The sequence below is a fragment of the Erigeron canadensis genome, chromosome 5 (assembly GCF_010389155.1).
Source record: "Erigeron canadensis isolate Cc75 chromosome 5, C_canadensis_v1, whole genome shotgun sequence".
NCBI lineage: Eukaryota > Viridiplantae > Streptophyta > Magnoliopsida > Asterales > Asteraceae > Erigeron > Erigeron canadensis.
In genome coordinates, this window is record NC_057765.1 from 44,006,381 (window position 1) to 44,025,088 (window position 18,708).

The following is an 18,708-nucleotide window of genomic DNA, read 5'->3' on the forward strand; positions in this document are numbered from 1 at the left end:
TTTATATGGTTAGTAACTTAGTATAGAGTTTTAAATTTTTTACAATAATGGGTCCTCGATTACCTGTGGGGAAACCCAAAACCCGATGGTTAGTAAGTAAATAGGGACCCGTCAGGTCCGGGTTTGGGACGAGGATTCTTAATTGGGTCCGGGTCCGAGATTACCTAAACCCGACCCGTTGTCATCCCTATTCATACCTAATAACCCAATGCAATCCAATACACTCTAAAATATTTATTTTACAACTTTTAATTTAACAAACAAACAATGGTGTGGACCATATTGGACCAAAATACACTTGATGCTCCGTATTCACCACCACGGAAGGGACCAATACGCAATTCAATACACTCGAATACGACCACACTCAATGGTGTGGGCCGTATCGGATGTTGAATATGGTCATCGTATTAGTACATTACGGATGCTCTTATAGTCCCAAATAATAACTTGAAACTCGCATAGATGGATATGATGGATAAAATATTCAACAAAACATCGGATTTTTTTTTAAAAAAGGGAATATATCTTCCTCTTCCTATTAATACATACATTTTATATTATCCCAGCCTAACATGGTATCATGGAATCATATATATGTTATTAATAAAACATGGTGGACACTCTTCAAACTAGTAACATGTAAGGATTTCATTTCCAAAAAACCAAGAAATATATATATGGATCTTATTTTGAGAAACTTTTTTTATAATAACTGTGAGAACTTTTAAATTTTATATTGGATCATATGTTTTTTTTTGTTCATTCACATGTGAAACGTTATAAAAATATATATCGTAGAAGAAAAAAAATTTCAAAACCTTATTTATAGTCATTTGTCACATGTGAACAGAAAACGTGAACAAATTCATTCACAAGCTCACAAAAAACTATTTTGAAGGTTTCTTAAAAAAATTTCTTCTACAATATACATTTTTATATCATTTCACATGTGAATGAACAAAAAAAAAACATGTGAACAAACATATATGTTAAGAGCTCTCATGGTTCTTACAAAAAAATTGGTTCTCAAAATAAGGAAACTATATATATATATATATATATGGACAATCAAATAAGAACAGTCTTAAAATAAGAACGGTGATAACACTTAAAAACATCATTTTGATGCATTAAAAGTTCATAGTGCTTAACTAATTATCATTATTTAAGTGTATAACAACACATTGGTCTGTCAAAATCAAGAAAATCATGTTTTTTGTTTTGTGCATCCATCTTGGATGCATATTCTTCAAAATAATGCATCTACCAAAAAACGTGATTTTTTCGATTTAGACGGATCAACGTGTTGTTAAACACTTAAATAATGATAATTAGTTATGCACTATGTTAGTTTTATGGACTTTTAATGCATCAAAATAATGTTTTTTAAGTGTTTTCACCGTTCTTATTTTAAAATTGTTCTCACTGATATATACTGATATATATATATATATATATATATATGCAGTTCGATCTTGGTGGTTGAACAAATATTATAAATACTTAAAAATATCTTTTTCTTAAAACATATTATGGTTAAGAATATAAAATGTCAATATATTTTTTCATTTGTATACAATTGCACCATGTACATTTAGGGGGTGTTTGGTATGATGGAATGGAAAGGGGAGAAAAGAAATAAAAAGATTTCCTTAATTTGTTTACAATGAAGAAAGGGAATGAGAATGGAGAAAGGAGAATCAATTCCATAATTTTTTTTTTTCAAGATGTTATATGTATTAAATTTATTATAATTTAAAAATTAATTTTTTTCATATATCCATTTTATGTGGGTATCAAACATCGTAATTCATTCTCTTTCCAAATAATTATTCTCTTTCTCACTATTTTCATTCTTTATAACATTTTCATTTTCTATGATTCCTTTTTACCAAACATTTCCTTAAAAAATTGTTTTAAATACCCGATCAACTTTCAAAAACCTTAGACATTATATGGTATATCTATTTCCAGTTATGGGGTTGTCCACTGGCACTGAGTTGTATATTATCATTATTATGTACCTAGTATTTTGATTCATATATACACATTCACCTTTAAAAATAAAAAAAACTGATTGATCATATTATAAATGTGTGGAAAGAAAGAACGGAAAATGATATAGAGACGAAAAATTAAAGAAGAGAAATATGCGAATACCAAAAATATCACTTCACTTTACATAATATTCATTTAAATTAATTTTAATAAATTTTTCTTTATATGTACTATTCTTTAAAAATATATAGGTTTTGCTAAACGAAACCTTAAGTGCTTTCATTAATGTGCATTAAATAGTTGTACATTTATCATAACATTCAGAGGGTGGTCTTTTAATATGGATTGGTATAATTTTTTTATGCACGTTAAGTGAATCATGAGCTTAACAAAAACTAAAAGTACTTGTACATTAACTTCATTTACTTTTTGAAGAGTGGTATTTTGATTCTGACTTAACCTTTCTCCAAAGGGAAACTTCTTTTCTCGTATCCAATCATTCGACACTTTATGCATAATTTCTTCAACATAGAATCACCGTCCTTTAACATAGAACTTGTGATAGAAATGTAAGGCTTCAGCTTTTATGATTTTGCAATATTCCATTACAACCCTTGCAAGTTAAGGTGTTAGCGAAAGCGCAAATCGCTTTTCCAATCCAATTTCTTGTCAATTTAACTTGTCTACTTTCAAGTTTTCTTCTTTTAAAACTGAATACTAGTACCATCCAGGCCCGGTCTTGGGCAAGTGCGAAAGGCTCAATTGAACAGGGCACCAAAAAGTAAGGGACACCAAATTTTGTATACAATACGTCACTGAGTCACTCTATATATTGATATATTAAATTAATTTTGCAGCTAAAGATATATCTATAGGCAAAAGATGTTGTTGTTATCATATATATTAAAGTCCACTAGTCCATCAATTATCAATTATATTATTGTTTTATTATTATACCATACATAATAATCTCATCCTATATTTTTTGACGTTAATATATGCAGATAGTCGCAAAGAGTAAATACGCAAACTGGAAGTGTTCATTGTTCAAACATATATATTGATTTATATATTTTGATTAATTTTTTTATGTGAGACTTAAACAACTTATGGTATTAATTATCAAAACTTAAATTTTGATGCATTTAAAAATAAGTTAGAAAACTTTGCTATAGTTATTTTATATTTTCGAACGACATTATTGTTATGGTTGTTTTGATACCTTTTTATATATACTTACTATACTTCAGCCGTTAATGACAAATTTTGACGTTTAATGGGCACCATTAATATATTATCGAGCTGGGCACCCAAAATTTATGGCACGGGCCTGGTACCATATATCCTTAGATATATATATATATATATATATCCAGATGTATTCTTGTTTGGCATATATGCTCATATATTAGTTCATTCAGGCAAATTGATTAAACCATATACTTTTTTGGATATGTTTGACAAAAGTAGTTATAGATGTAGTTGATATTAGTAACTTTTAATTGTAACCTTTAGTTTGAGTTATAAGTTATAGCTTTTAAGTAAAATTATTAGCTATAATTTTAATTTTTAAAGGTGTTTGGTATGGTAACTGTAGTTGCAACTTCATGAAGTATTTGTATAAATTTTAAAAGTTTTATCCAAACTAAAAGCTCTTGAAACGCTACTTCAACCAGTATTTCATTTTGAAGTTTTTAATTTAAAATAAAAGTTTAAACTAGTTGCACCCAAACAATGCTTTTAACAAAATAGAAGCTTAATTATTGTTTAAAATTAAAAGTTAAATCTCTTAAAAAACTACTGAAATGCTCTTGCCAGACATCCCTTCCATATTTCGATCTTATATTTATACAATTATTATGCGTTTCGTTCATTTAATGTTGTTCATTTGGGTTTGTGTTTGTTTGTTTGTGTGTTGATAAACCCAAATCAACACTACAAATTATATTGCATTTGTTCACACTTTTAGGTGAGTGTGAACAAATTAAAAATTTTGTCACGCTTTTTAGTGTGTAAAAATATATTGAATTAAAAGTGTGTGGAAATTTCTCTACACTGAAAAGTGTGTAGAAATAAAAGTTCACACTTTTTAGTGTGAATTTTCATAATTATTTTGTCACATTTCATTTGTTCGAACAAGATCATATGATAACGCTCGAGTTCAAATGCAAATGTTTTTATGCTATTTCCATATATATGACGTTTTCGATTCATATTCATTTGTACACACTAGCTAGCATGGTACTTGCACAATGCGGCGCCGGTAGCGGGGACGACGGTTTAGTGGTGTCGGTGATGGTATTATTGGTGGTGGTGGTGTCAAGTGGTTTATGTTGATGCAAAAGTGATAGTGAAATATTTTAGAAGAAAATGACTTAAAGTGTTAATTATTAAATAAGGGTTTAGAGTGTAAATTAATTCATTAATGACAAATTTGATAATTTAAAAAAAAAAAAAACTTTTTCTATAGTGGTATTTTTTAAGTGTAATTTAGTACTTTTATATCTAAACATTTTTTAACACTTTTCAAAAATAAATGGTTGATAATAATTATGATGATTAGATTATAAATATAGTTGTACGTATAATGTATATACGTTGCCACTAAATTTTTATATTCCCTACTCAAACTCAACCGGAGTCGAAGGTCAAGGATTAACGGATGAAGCGAGAAATGTCAATGGTCAACGTTTTTGCTATAGTTGAAACACTTCACTTCTGCTATGTAAATGACTTTTGCTTGTCACATTGGCCACATCTCCATGAGGTATTCATATTCATATACAGAAATGAGCCACAGCCGATATAATTCCAAAAAGAATCCACTTTTTTTTTTCTTTTTGTAGTTGTATGACTTTATATATAGAAAAATTAATTATAATAAACTTAACAAAATCAGCCACAAATATCACTATTTGATCCTGTGAATAAACTTAGCGAAAATCAATTCACGATTAGATTAACGAACATCAAGTGACAACTATACTACTTGTAACATGTACGACACAAATTAGAATCTATATGTATTTGAATCTCAAACAAAGCCAAACCAACTAGTAATTGGTCCAATGCCATCATCAAATGCGCTATAATTTTATATATTACTCAATATGTTGAGGTGGGGTATTTAATGACTTCAATAATGTGGAAGTTTTGAATTCAATTCCCACATGTGACAAAAAATCAATAAATCGGGGTTTTATGCATGGTGAGTTTCCTCTTGTAGGTGGTCTTCGCCTCTTCGGATCTTGCACTCATGAAATGACAATGATCGGATGGGTCAATGGCTAATTAGTGTTCCAACTCGCCATTAAAAGAAAAAAAAAACATTTAAGGGCAACAAATTATATAATCATGCACTTACTCGCTCAATGTAAGTTGCATTATTCTCCAATGTATAGATTTTCAATCATCGCCACTGTACTTGAAAACAGAATGCACGTCTTAAGGACCATATAAAAATGATCTTTTGCGTACGGTGCCCTCAGTTCGACGATTTGATCGAGCTAATTGACAACACAACTTGAACGATACAAAACATGTTAAAAACAATGATATCAAACCTAGGGATGAGCTTGAGCATTTGGACCAAAACTCGTGACCCGACCCGGAACCAACCCGAACCGACCTGCCCGTAATACTAACGGGCGGGGCCGTGGGTCACGTTTTTAGTGCATTTGAGGGTCACGGGTTCGGCGGGTCGTGTCGGGCCAGCTCGGGCGACCCACCAAATCCGTGACCCGATCCAAACCGACCCGGACCTTCACGGGCCAGGTCACGGTTTCATTTTGCATGCTTTCGTGGTTCGGACCGGGTTTTGCCGGGTCGGGCCGAGCTCGACCCATGCACATCCCTAAAACCCCTACTTGAACACCACGTGCTTTAATAGTCAAAAATTGTCGCAATCTCACATGATTCACCAATATATTTTCAAGATATCAATATATGTGGACAAAAGATGACACGTAGACCATGGAATGGGATGGTTCCTAATTGGGGACAAATTAGAGGATAGGTGTAGCAAATTTTGGGTGGTGGACATGGGTTGGTCAGCTTTGGTGTCACCAAACTGGAGACTAAAATTTGGCCGGAGATGGATTTTTCAAAAGCCGCAATTTGACTCAAGCATGCAAAATCCACATCAAAGGACAAAACAAGTTTGGCCGGCGGACCGATGAATTCTTCAACATCATCAAAATGCAATAATAGTCTCCATAATCATTGGGTCTCACCATCTTTTTCAAAAGCAACTTTTTAACTGTCAATTAACCAAAAGCTTTTTTGGAGCCTTGCTATATGGGGCTTTTTTAGTAAAATTGTTCGGAAATATTCACGATATCTTAGTGAAGCTACATTTTGGCATAGCTTATATGGGTTTTAGTATTAAAATATGGGGCTGTTACACTCAACTATCTCACATCCTAATTTTTAATATATAAAAAACATAGAGTTCCAATCATAAATTCAAATATTAAAAATTATCATGTGAAAGGTTTTTCACCCAAATTAAATATGTATCAGCTGCATACTTACTTTTCCCTAAAAATATATAGATAAATAATAAATCTTGAACGATAAGGTACACATATCAAATGACTTCCTAAAACTTGTTGCAACTTGAGAAAACAATATTTCGTATATACATCTTTGGTAAATAGTAGATGTATTTAACATTGATAAATTCGAGTTATGTTAGGGGTAAGATTGTCTACATCTTAACTTACCCTATATACCGTCGAGGTATTGAGAGCCAAAATCCCTAGATGACGACATTGGGTGTTTATATACTTACTTTTTTGATAAGCACAAGTTGCAAGTGTCAAATACATTTACTTAAACAAAACCCTAGATACAAATTTTATAAAAAAAGGCTCAAACATACTAGCTCCATCCATAAAGTTGCAAAAGGTTTATTTGTTAGGTTGTTAACTAGTGTTTCGAGAGCATCGGATAAGATGCATTTACTTTATGAACTATACAATGTCTCAGTTAAAGTTGAAAAAATTAAGGCTTTATTTATTTATGAACCGAAGATATAGACCAATAACTGTTACAAGTGATTCAGGGAAAAAACCTACAGACTTATCAATCATAAGAGTTGAATCCAAGATCTGTGGAAAAAAACCATAGATGTGTCTGCCAGTTGAGCTAGCTTCATTTGCGATTTATTTATTAATAATTCATATACCTAAGTAGTAATTATTATAAATTTATAAGGAATTAATGAATATTAAATGTATTTCTTTTATTATTTGGAAAAGATTGACTTCATTAAATGTATCGAAACAATGTCTCAGAAGCATGGTTGCATTTGTTATGCGTTATCCTTTAAGTTGATACTTTAAGAAAAAATAGATTATTACTCACGTAATACTCGGTAAATATATATAATTAATAACATGTTAAATTTTTATTATATCATAAGTTGGCAAATATTTAACCAGATAAGGATTAAATCACGAAAAAACATGAAGTTCCATTAGTGGTCGTTTAGATTCCGGTTAACAGTGATCAGACATTTGAAAAATGGATAGATCATCTATTAAAGATCTCGCTAAGTAAGGTTTTCGTTTATTTGGATGTCTTCCATTCATCCGGATATGTCTGCATCGTTATTGTAGTTGTGCTTTAACGTTTTGCTCGAATAATTTAGTTATACACTAAAATTACTAAGCAAATTAATTATCAATATATATATCGCATGTTGTGTTAATCTAACTTAAAATTATGCATGATATCATTGCAATTTTCATACAATTATTTTTTTGATGTATAACTGTGATAGCTTACTATAGACTCCATATTTATTTTTTAGTTCTTTATTAAGAATACCGGTTTGATATTCGGTGCGGTTTTCAAAACATTGATTTAATAAAAATGTTATATGATAAAAGTCTTATAACCAAATTTAGTCCTATACAAAAATCCTTATAACCAAATTTTATTTGTTATATGATAAAAATCAAAATCATATACAAAAATATAATTTAATAAACACGTACTACATTAATAAAGAAAATTTTATTATAAAAAGGTTAAAAATTAATTTTAAAAATAAAAAATGATGTAAAATATATAAGAATATTAGTTTCCATAATTATATCATTAAAAACATTAACTATTAATGTATACAAACTTAAATAATGAAATAATAATAATTTAAATTTGTTAAAATAAAATTTAATTTAAAAAAGTTAAATAAGGTATATGACATTATCATTTCATCTAATGGCTTTAACTAAAAGTTGAACTTAATTTAAGGGTCCATACTTCTCCAATTATGAATTAAGGTTTCTATTTTATATATTTAAGAGTGTTTTACAAGATGTTCATTCAAAACATAAATAAATAATACCTGAATTATAGTAATCTATTTTAAACACTTAACCATATCTTTATTTTTATCTTTACTCTCTTATAAAGGAAATGACCCTTTTTTATTTTAGGTAATTCTATCTTTGAATTACCAGAATTACCCTTGATTTTTATGTTTTGCCCTTAATTAATTATAATTTACACTCTAAACCTTTATCATAATAATTAACACTTTAAACCCTTAGCTTCTAAAAATTTCCACTATCACAATTACATCAACCTACACCACTTGACACTGCCACCACCACTAGACCACTTTCCCCACCACCGTCATTGCATTGCGCGGATACCATACTCGCATATAACTGATTCAAACATCTAATAATGCTCTCAAAAATTTTGTATTAATTTACTATTAATTATTAGCTTTAGTTTTATATTAAAATGTTAATGTTGAAAACAACTTTAGAGGATCTCCATCCTCTTATTTTTTTTTATGTAAAATTAATTTATACAAGCATATTATTTTATTTTTATCTTTTTGTTGTGACATGAGAGATGGAGACAGTTTGGATTTGGGAGGTATAGAGATCACAAATGATTGGGTGCAGAGGGTGTAAGCTGACTTCGTCACGCCCCCATATCCAACAGTGGGGTTGGCCGGAGAAACTGCTACAGCCGCAATTTCAACACAACCGACCACTTTGGTGTTTAAGGAAACAAATACGAGTATATATATAATTTTTTTAATGCCTACAAATCTTTTACATACATGATCATAACAACTATCAATGTAATTATAGAATCAAGCTAGAAAAATGAGAGTGTACACGTATCAAAATCTGTATGTCACGTATATATCTCTATACATATCTGTATGTGTAGTAGAATATAAAGTAAATGCATAAATTGTAAAATAATACTCGTATGAAATTACCTTAATTATGTTAAAAAACGTTCATCGTTTTAATAATAACTGAACTGAGATTAGACCCTGTTGATCACACACATAAAAGTCTATCATTTTGCCTCTCATATACGTGGCCTAACTGCTTTTCTAGTTTCGTTCCTTATAATTTCCTTTGCCATCTTAAGATGTTTATCTAATTCATGGTTCCTTTTAGTTTTTCTTATAGTAAAAAAATGCTAATAGTGAGATTGATTAACACAGTTGAACAATCGGTGAGGCAAAACAGGTTAACACGGTAGAACAATAGGCGAGGCAAAACAGGTTAACACAGTAGAACAATAGGTTCATACTATAAGAGCACGTTATAGCCGAGACATTGATATAGGCTGATAGAACAATAGGCGTAAAACACCGGCTCTCACCCACATGCATTATGATGGGTTTCTCCACCGGCCACTTCACTCAGGCAACCTTTTAACTGTTTCGTTGTTTTGGTCTAATTGGAAGAAAATTGAAAGGGTTGAAAGATGAGTATCGATTGAAAGCAGGATCAAGAGGTATTGGATTAGATGGTAGAAGGGATGACATCTCTACAAAACTTAAAATATGTCCAGTTTAAGTATGTTTGTCGTGTGATCTTGCATTCTTGCCAATTACACTTCATATGGATACTGTTTTATTCAAGTGTCTATTATTATCAAAAATGCCTCGCAATCAACTCTATCTAAAAGAAATATATCATGACGTTTAATCATCATCATCGCCATCATCAAGACATCCAAGAAGATTAAAAAGCCTACTAAGAAAATACATGATATAATAGCCACAAGACCGGGATTGAAGTTGGGCCAAATGATGCTTTAACAGGGCCCAACGTATCACACTTAAATGTTAACTGTTCTCCAATGTAGCCAAGCTTTTTCATAACCGATTTGGGACATTTTCAAGATATGTCTTGGGCCTAGATCCATTAATAGTCTATATAATATAAGCCCAATGGAGCTTGAGCTTATTTGAACCTAAAATCACTAAGCTTATGCTCATAGGCGGGCAAAGCAAAAACCTGAGTTTCCAAGAGGTGGCAAGCGAGAACCCACAATCAAGCATGTATGTTTACTGACAACCCAAGATTTAAAACGACTTGCAGCTTATCACTACCTGGTTACACATCTTTTTGGATATGGTTCTATACTTCTATTCACGTGGTCGAACCAAGTAAATCATATTTTATTTCTTAAGGATTACCTCAAACGATACTTTTTGAAACTTAAACACAGGTGGAAAGAAATTCAATTAATAAAAGATGATTAATTTTTACTAAGAAAATAACTGAAAATGCAATTGGGCTTGGGACCCTAAATACTAGCTATGCATCAACAGGTCCCTAATCTAAACGCTTACATTAACTATCACAGATTCTAACCTGGCTACGTGCTATATTACCAGACCTTAAGCATAGCACAAGGCTTCGGAACATGTTCAACTGTTCATGTGACTTTAACCCAAGCAGAGGCCCGTGAGCCCATCTGATCAAAGCAACTAAGAACCATATCAAGCTTAAAGCTTCCTGACTTGATAGTATTGTCAAGCTAGGTAAAGCCCGAATTTCCAGAACTCGGCAAACCACAAGCCTTGACCAAACCTATATTTGTAATCACAACCCAAATTTTAAGCAACATGAACTTGCATTCAGCTTACATCCCATCACTAATTTATTCAATGTGCACATCTAGGTGCTCGTCATCCCAACTCTTTTCAAATGCTACATATTACTAAAACAAATACTATATTTCACCAAATCAAAAGTTGAGTAGAGATCACAAAAAGTTGTAAGTGTTCACAACAGTTTTAGTTTACATAGAGCAACGAAACAGACATCTTATTATCCCAGGTCTATCGATGTAAAACGATCATGGGAAAATGGCACAAAATTACAGAAACAATTATCAATGAATGTCTACCTCAACTTCTTTGTTTGCTAAGGTTCGAAGAGTAGAGGTCTACATCATTGATTTTTACCAGTCATACCTGCAACAACCTGCAATAATCCATTATTAACATACTAAGAATATCGGAATTTGACATAATATTATGGGGTTAAGAAAGAAACTTCGAATTCATACTAACGAGATGGGGTACTCACATCGCTTAATGCGGGTGGAGGAACTTGCTTGGCTGAGTCAAAGGTATCTAGAATAGGCCTTACAACTGCAGGAAGGAACAGACCTACAAAATCACAGAAAAAAGTAAATACATATATAAACATACATCTAAAAAATCTCCAAAAAAAGAAAGTTAATAAACAGAACACCAGTTGGCATATATATTTCACTGAAATAAATTGTAAGTTTTTTTTTTTTTAGGGAATAATAAGGGTAGATTCTTTACAGCTTTGTTTACTTCATTATTCAAAGTCTAGTTATAATAAGTAGCAGCTCGAATAATATGTAGTGTGTGGTGTTATAAAGTTGTTTGAAAAAACATTTTAAAAGTTTGTCTAAAATGAATTATCTCTTAACACAACCTGTGTCAAATCGGACACTAATCTAGGTCGAATCCTATTTTTCTGATCAAAATAGATCTGAACAGATAAAAATACAATATAGATAGAACAAAAAAAAAAAAAAAAGGAAAGGGAGGGGGGATACCGAAGCCGCCGATGAGGCAAGAAGCGGCAACGATTGGTTCTTGAACGACGAACATCTTGAGCTTTTCCATCACCATGCTTCTCGGCGTTGTTAGAACAAGAAAATACCCGTCTCACCTTTTCTTGACTTTGATCGATTTAGGGCTCTCGAGACCCCTTATCTGTTTTTCTTTTTCCTTTGTATAAATTTTCATTATTATAAAAATGTTAATATTTAAAAATTAATCCATTAAATTACATTTTTTTTTACTATTTTATGTATCGAGCTCTATCATTTTTGTTCGTTTTTATACCATATGCATTTAACTTTGAAAAGTGATATATATATTTTTTTAATAAATAGTCTAATAATCCTCTTATAAATCTTAAAACATTACAAGTATAATTTACTAATTCTTTTTCTCAGTCTTAACATTTGATTTTACTAAGTTTCATAATCACATAGTTAAAAGTATTTTTAAAATGATTATTTAAGATGATTTATCATTTTTTTAATTCATTTTTATTATGTATCAAGATTTATTATAGTAAGTTTGTTGGCTTTTGTTATTGTTTTTTGTTATTGTCAATTATTGCTTACATATTTTGATTCATTCCTAGACTTCAAAGGTTTAACGATTACATGATGAGTCTGTTTAACAACGGATTTTTAGGGGTTTTTAAGGGCTTAAAAGTCTTAACTTTTTAAAATAAACTCCTTTAAAAATTATAGCCCTCCCCCATACACCGTCGAGGTATTGGGGCTCAAAACCCGTGGAAGGCGACACTGAGCAGTTACTCTTTTGAGCCCTGTTTGGTAATACATAAAAAAACAAAAGCCCAGCCCCGAAAAACTCTTAAAAGCTCCAGAAGGTCTTTAAAATAAAAGCTCGTAGAAAAAGAGTTGAAAAAAAGCCCCATCCCCTAGCCCCAACCTCAAACTCCAGCCCAACCTCTTAACTTCAACCTCAGCTCCAAGCTTTTGTACCAAACATACCCGATACCTCAAAATTACTTCATATAAACTTTTTTTTTTTAACAATAGCATTTAGTTACTTATGAAAGTTAACAATACCCGATAACAAGTTAAAAATTAGATATCTCAATAGTAGAATTATTAGATAGGGGTTGTTTATTGTAAAACAAATATTAAAATAAAACAAATAAGATAAGATTTTGACCGTTAGATCATGATAAAGTTGATGCACGAAAATTCACGAAACACATGATGCACGGTGATTTTCAATAAAGAGAAATCTATTGTTTTATCTGTTTTATTTTAATATTTGTTTTATTTTACCTAGAACCTCATTAGATATGATAAAAAATTCTTTCATTTTTTATTTAACCACTAAACCGTGATAGGATATTATTGATGGATAATGAAGCATCCCAGGGGCATTGAATCATTACTCTCATTTTCTTTAGAATCAACTGAGTAAAAATAATAAGTAAACAACACTCATTGTCATCTTTTCAGGTTTTATTATCGGATGTATTAAGGAGGTTAAGATATAAATAATCATACATCTATCTAAAATGAAGAGGTTAGTTTTCATGTTTTATTGTGGGAAGTATGAAATTCAAAAACTCCATAGGGTCCATTTGGTTTTCAAAGAATCAATTAAAATGGGCTAATAATTGGTGAGGTGGGGTTCGAGAAAAGTCAGGGGCGGATCATAGTTGACTTGACTTGGAATACAAGAACCAACGAACTCATTTCTTCTTTTCTTTCTTGCTTGTCCGTGTACCCCCATTTCATTTTTTTTCATAAATAAAAATAAGTAAATAAATTTCGAGCCCATTTTCTTTCGATCCATACGATCTGTGTTGATTTGTGACATACACATATACATCTTTATATAGTTAATAATAATAATAAAATAAAATATAAAGAAAGAGTAAAGTTATAAAAATAATTATTAGGGTTTTCAATTGAATTATGGCCCAAAATCAAGGTGGTGGTGGAGGTGGATTTTTTTCGTCGATCGCTTCAAGTTTTTCCAGTTTTAAGAATCAAGTTAATGGGTAATTAATTTCCTTTTTTTTATACATATGATTTTCATTTTAGATCCATCATGATCTGCATGCTTTATTTATCTTTTTTCATTTATAATTATTAATTAGTACATATTTGCATGTGTTTTTAAATTTTTTTTTTACTTCAATTTTGGAAAATGCTTATTAATCCAAGATTAGTTAGGTTTTAGCTTAAACGAGCTTGCTTGATGATCTTGTTAGGTAATCAATCATATTGTATTAGTTGATTAGGTATTAAAAATGGAACTTTTTTTGGAAAAGATTAAACTCGGCCCGTAGCGTGGGCTACCCGTTACTGCCCCTGTATGTCAGCCTTAGAGATTCCTATGAAAAATTATCTTTTCATAATGGGTGAAAGCATATTTAAGTTATTTTACTCTTATATTGCTTCTATCATATGATTCTTGTTTGTGTTTGTTTTTATTTTGTCATATTAAATTGTTGTCGGCTCGCATCTTTAGGAAAGTTGCATTCTTTTAATTTTGTATTGGCTTTGGAACTATTTCTCTTAAGTCACTGTTAAGTTTTAGTTAACCATTCAGCAACTAGGTTCTGACCTTTTAGTATTTTGATTTCTGTCCATGCCATGTTAAGGGCATGATATGTTCTATACTGTTGATATGTGTCGATGCTTGTCTGATCCTAAGTTTGCATGTTGTTTGCCTGTTTGGAAACTAGGAAGGAGATACAAGATAATGTGTATCATTAACCACATGGTCTAAGTTGTTTGGACCTGCGTGTCATGGTTATTTGTTTTCTTTAGATTGCTTGGCTACGAGGGGCTTGAGGTCATTAATCCTGACGGAGGAACTGAAGATGCTGAGGTTGAAGCACAACGAGGCAGATGGAAGCAAGAGGTGCAGTATATCACATCTACTTTATAAGTTTCACAATCTCATTATTTTTTATCCATTTCTGGGTACTTATAATATGCCCATTGTAAGTGTTGTTTTTCTATGATTTATTGTAAATCCCATTATATTACCATTTACTATATAAGCTCATAAATTTATCCACAAGTCTGGTATACATAATTGGAGAATGAAGGCTTATATAAAAAAATCTGCAACTTTTGTATATATTTGTGTTTAGTTTTTTCATTTGTGGACTTTTTACCTCTCTCTGCAGGAGCGTGACAGTTACTGGAGGTCGATGCAAAAGTATGTGGGTGCTGATATCACGTCAATGGTTACTCTACCAGTTCTCATTTTTGAGCCAATGACAATGTTGCAGAAAATGGCAGAGGTTGATCAAACTTTACCATTGTGTTTTATATTTACTGTTTCTGAAACTGTTCGTAAGCACTATTATTGGGTTTTTTTTTGTGCAGTTGATGGAATATTCTCACCTTTTAGAGAAGGCAGATGAATGTGAGGATCCATATATGCGATTAGTATATACAGGTTATTCTTGCTACTATTTATCTCATGTATATTTTTGTGCAAGTGTGTCATATAGGCTTTTGGAAACATGAAATATTTGAGGTTAATGATTGTTTTCTGTTACAGCTTCCTGGTTTATATCAGTGTATTACGCTTTGCAACGAACGTGGAAGCCGTTTAATCCAATTCTTGGCGAAACCTATGAAATGGTTAATCATTGTGGCATTACATTTATTGCAGAACAGGTGAACCTTCAAAAATCTTCCATACCTTGTTGGTTTCTTGTTGGAGTTATGGTTTACCTTTCTTCTTTTTTTTTGGTTTGTATCATCGACTATGATGTTGAGGGATGTGGGTTGTAGCTAGGGTGTAAGCCGGGGGCAAATGTGGGTGTCAACTTTCACATGATTAAACTAGTGATAATTATCTTCACCAGGATTGAAAATTGATCTATCAGCTATCCCTACTCTATTTTTTGTCGATTAGATATGTTATATATTTGTATAATATCAAGAATTTGCTAATGATTAAATTTGAATCAGGTTAGTCACCACCCTCCCATGAGTGCTGCACATGCTGAAAATGAGCATTTCGTGTATGATATAACTTCAAAGGTGAAGACCAAGTTTCTTGGTAATTCAGTTGATGTGTATCCCCTTGGAAGGTATCAGCTTCTCGGTGTCTTTCGGTTTACATATGCATATGTTAGGCTTCTCAATTGAAGATAGCACCCGTACAGATAAGATCTGTAATTAATCTATGATAACTCAGAGAGTAGTGAAGTTTAACTGACATGCATGTATCAATGATACGTATCTGTGTTGGATAGAGAATGCAAGATGCATTTATATACCTGTGCATGTGTATAAAAAGTGTAGAAAGAAATTAGTAAAATTACTACTTTCTCTTGTATATAAATTAAAGTTCAGCGAACAAACACATATCAAGTCTTATCCTGATCAAAGCTGGTGCTTCCAAACCAGTTTAGCGGGAAATTAATCCTTCCATTCCATCTCGCATGTGCAGTACATAAGTTCTATGTCCGAATTTTTTCCTGCGCGCATTAGTTAGTATATTGTTGAAATTCTCTTTGGCTTCTAATTCTTTGTATTCTTGATTGCAGAACTCGTTTGAAGCTAAAAAAAGATGGTGTAGTTCTAGATCTAGTCCCCCCACCTACAAAAGTTAACAATTTAATATTTGGAAGAACATGGATTGATTCTCCTGGGGAGATGGTTTTGACCAACCTCACCACAGGAGACAAAGTTGTTCTGTATTTTCAACCTTGTGGCTGGTTTGGGTGCGTGCCTCACTTTTCTCTTGTGGTTTTCTTTTGTGCCTTAGAGGCCTTGGCTGGTCAGGCGGGCTACTTAATGGGTCAAATCCATAGATATTTGTAGATATCTAGTATGTTTTTCTTTTTGTGCTAAAATGGTTATGATGTTTTGACTTGGTTCCAGTGCTGGACGCTATGAGGTGGATGGATATGTATATAACTCGGCTGAAGAGCCTAAGATATTAATGACGGGAAAGTGGAATGAGTCTATGAGCTACCAGCCTTGTGATTTAGAAGGTGAACCTCTTCCAAACACTGAACTCAAAGAGGTATCCTTCCACTACCTTTTTTTTAATATTGTCGTTTGTTATCGCTTCCCCTACGATATATACAAATAATTTTTTAATAAATATTTTATCTAGTTTGCCTTAATTATAGAAGCTTTTTGACAATTAAAAGGAACGCTTGGAATAAAAAGGTGACTAATTTGATGATGGTGTTTTAAAGGTTTGGAGAGTCGCTGCGGCACCTGCAGATGACAAATTTCAGTACACACATTTTGCACATAAAGTGAACAGCTTTACAACAGCGCCGAAAAAGTTACTGCCATCAGATTCTCGCTTGCGTCCGGATAGATATGCGCTTGAGATGGGTGACCTGTCTAAAGCAGGTTCAGAGAAGAGCATGTATACCTCTTTCTCTTTCTCTCCATCTCATTTTCATTGTTTCTCTCTTTCCAAGACACACACAAAACTTGATGCTTATGTAACTTTCTTTTTGTCCAGTCTTGAGGAGAAACAGAGGGCTGAAAAAAGGATAAGAGAGACAAAGGGTCAGGAATTTGTCCCCAAGTGGTTCAATATGACTGACCAAATTGCTCCCACTCCATGGGGTGAATTGGAAATTTATGAATACAACGGGAAATATTCTGAACACCGAGCTGCTGCTGATAACTCCAGCACTGTTGAAGAGGTTAACATTGCTACAACAGAATTCAATCCATGGCAGTTTGGAAATGTTGCTGAAACCAGTTCGAAGGATTGATGTGATTATTATATATACATTTAGTCTAAATGTTTGTTTGGCTATGCCTAGTTGTTTAATTATCACATAAATATTTCTTAAATAGATTCTTGTTGGCTTTTATCTGAATTATACTCTCTATACGCTTATTGAAGGGCTTTTTTGGTTACAGGACATTTAGTTTCTGACTTTAGCCGGTTGGGTTGCAAGGTTGTAATCTTATGTACAAGACATTCACATTCATTTTGAAACATTATTGAAATGATTAAAAAAGGTAGTGTGTTTCTTGACTGACCTAACCCGACCCATACTCATAGTAGTCTCTAAATGTAAAAGTGGTACTAACCACTACTCTTGAGTTGTTGCTTAACGTCATTCGTGAATTCTTGAGGGCTTACTGATTAAAAAGATGTGATTTTAGATTAAGTTTGCAGTATGTTCAAACTCGAAGCAGTGGCGTTGGTTTATCCAAGGTCTAATGCATTTAAACAAGTTGATTTGTTGCATAATGTTATTGATGTATTAACTTTGTGTCAAAAATTTTAATCAAAACAAGGAAGTTTTGAAAGGAAATATAACATGATTTGTGTACATTAGTTTAAGATTATCCAACAATCAGAAAAACTTTTGCAAATTAGTATTGAAAGTAAGCTTTAAAGATTATAAAGTTTAAATCTTTTCTAGCATCATCTGAACTGAATAACTGAATAAGTGTAAATGATAGCATAGAGAGTTGAAAAGTTTTGCATAAAGAAAAATTTAATTGTGATTATGCGGATTTAGTTACTCGTTTTTCTAGAAAGGAAAAATTGGAAAAAGGCTTTACTAGCTTTATTGTTTTTATAACGCTACTACATATTTTTCTTTTAATATACTAGAATAGTATATCCAGGCTCCAGGGCTCAAGGGATGAGTCATACTTTCTGACTATTCTCAATGTTTCTCACGTTCGTGGTTTTAAATTCTTAGGCGGCTAGTGATAGAAAAAAACGAGGTGATTTTCATTTTACCAACTTAACTACATTTAAATGTCCATTTTTAAACATAAAACTGTATTTTCCGACTTATAAATACCCTTTAGAATATTCATCATCATAGTTTTGTAAATATATTTCACCATGTATGTAACAGAAGC

At 31.9% G+C, this 18,708-nt stretch overlaps 2 protein-coding genes across 2 annotated transcripts; one reads left to right on the plus strand and one right to left on the minus strand.

The window, feature by feature from the left end:
- Positions 1-10,995: 10,995 nt before the first annotated feature.
- On the minus strand, positions 10,996-12,040 carry LOC122600740. The gene is made up of 3 exons (XM_043773495.1): positions 11,875-12,040; positions 11,370-11,452; positions 10,996-11,264 (listed from the first exon to the last, which is right to left on the minus strand). Exons 1-3 carry the CDS (start codon positions 11,948-11,950, stop codon positions 11,232-11,234), a joined length of 192 nt encoding a protein of 63 aa, XP_043629430.1. The 5' UTR covers positions 11,951-12,040; the 3' UTR covers positions 10,996-11,231.
- Positions 12,041-13,611: 1,571 nt separating this feature from the next.
- LOC122599725 (oxysterol-binding protein-related protein 3A-like) lies at positions 13,612-17,742 on the plus strand. Its single transcript, XM_043772281.1, has 10 exons — positions 13,612-13,880; positions 14,656-14,749; positions 15,021-15,137; positions 15,223-15,295; positions 15,401-15,519; positions 15,817-15,938; positions 16,398-16,574; positions 16,735-16,879; positions 17,058-17,236; positions 17,336-17,742. The coding sequence occupies exons 1-10, from the start codon at positions 13,795-13,797 to the stop codon at positions 17,592-17,594; spliced, it is 1,371 nt and encodes a 456-aa protein (XP_043628216.1). The 5' UTR covers positions 13,612-13,794; the 3' UTR covers positions 17,595-17,742.
- Positions 17,743-18,708: the final 966 nt, after the last annotated feature.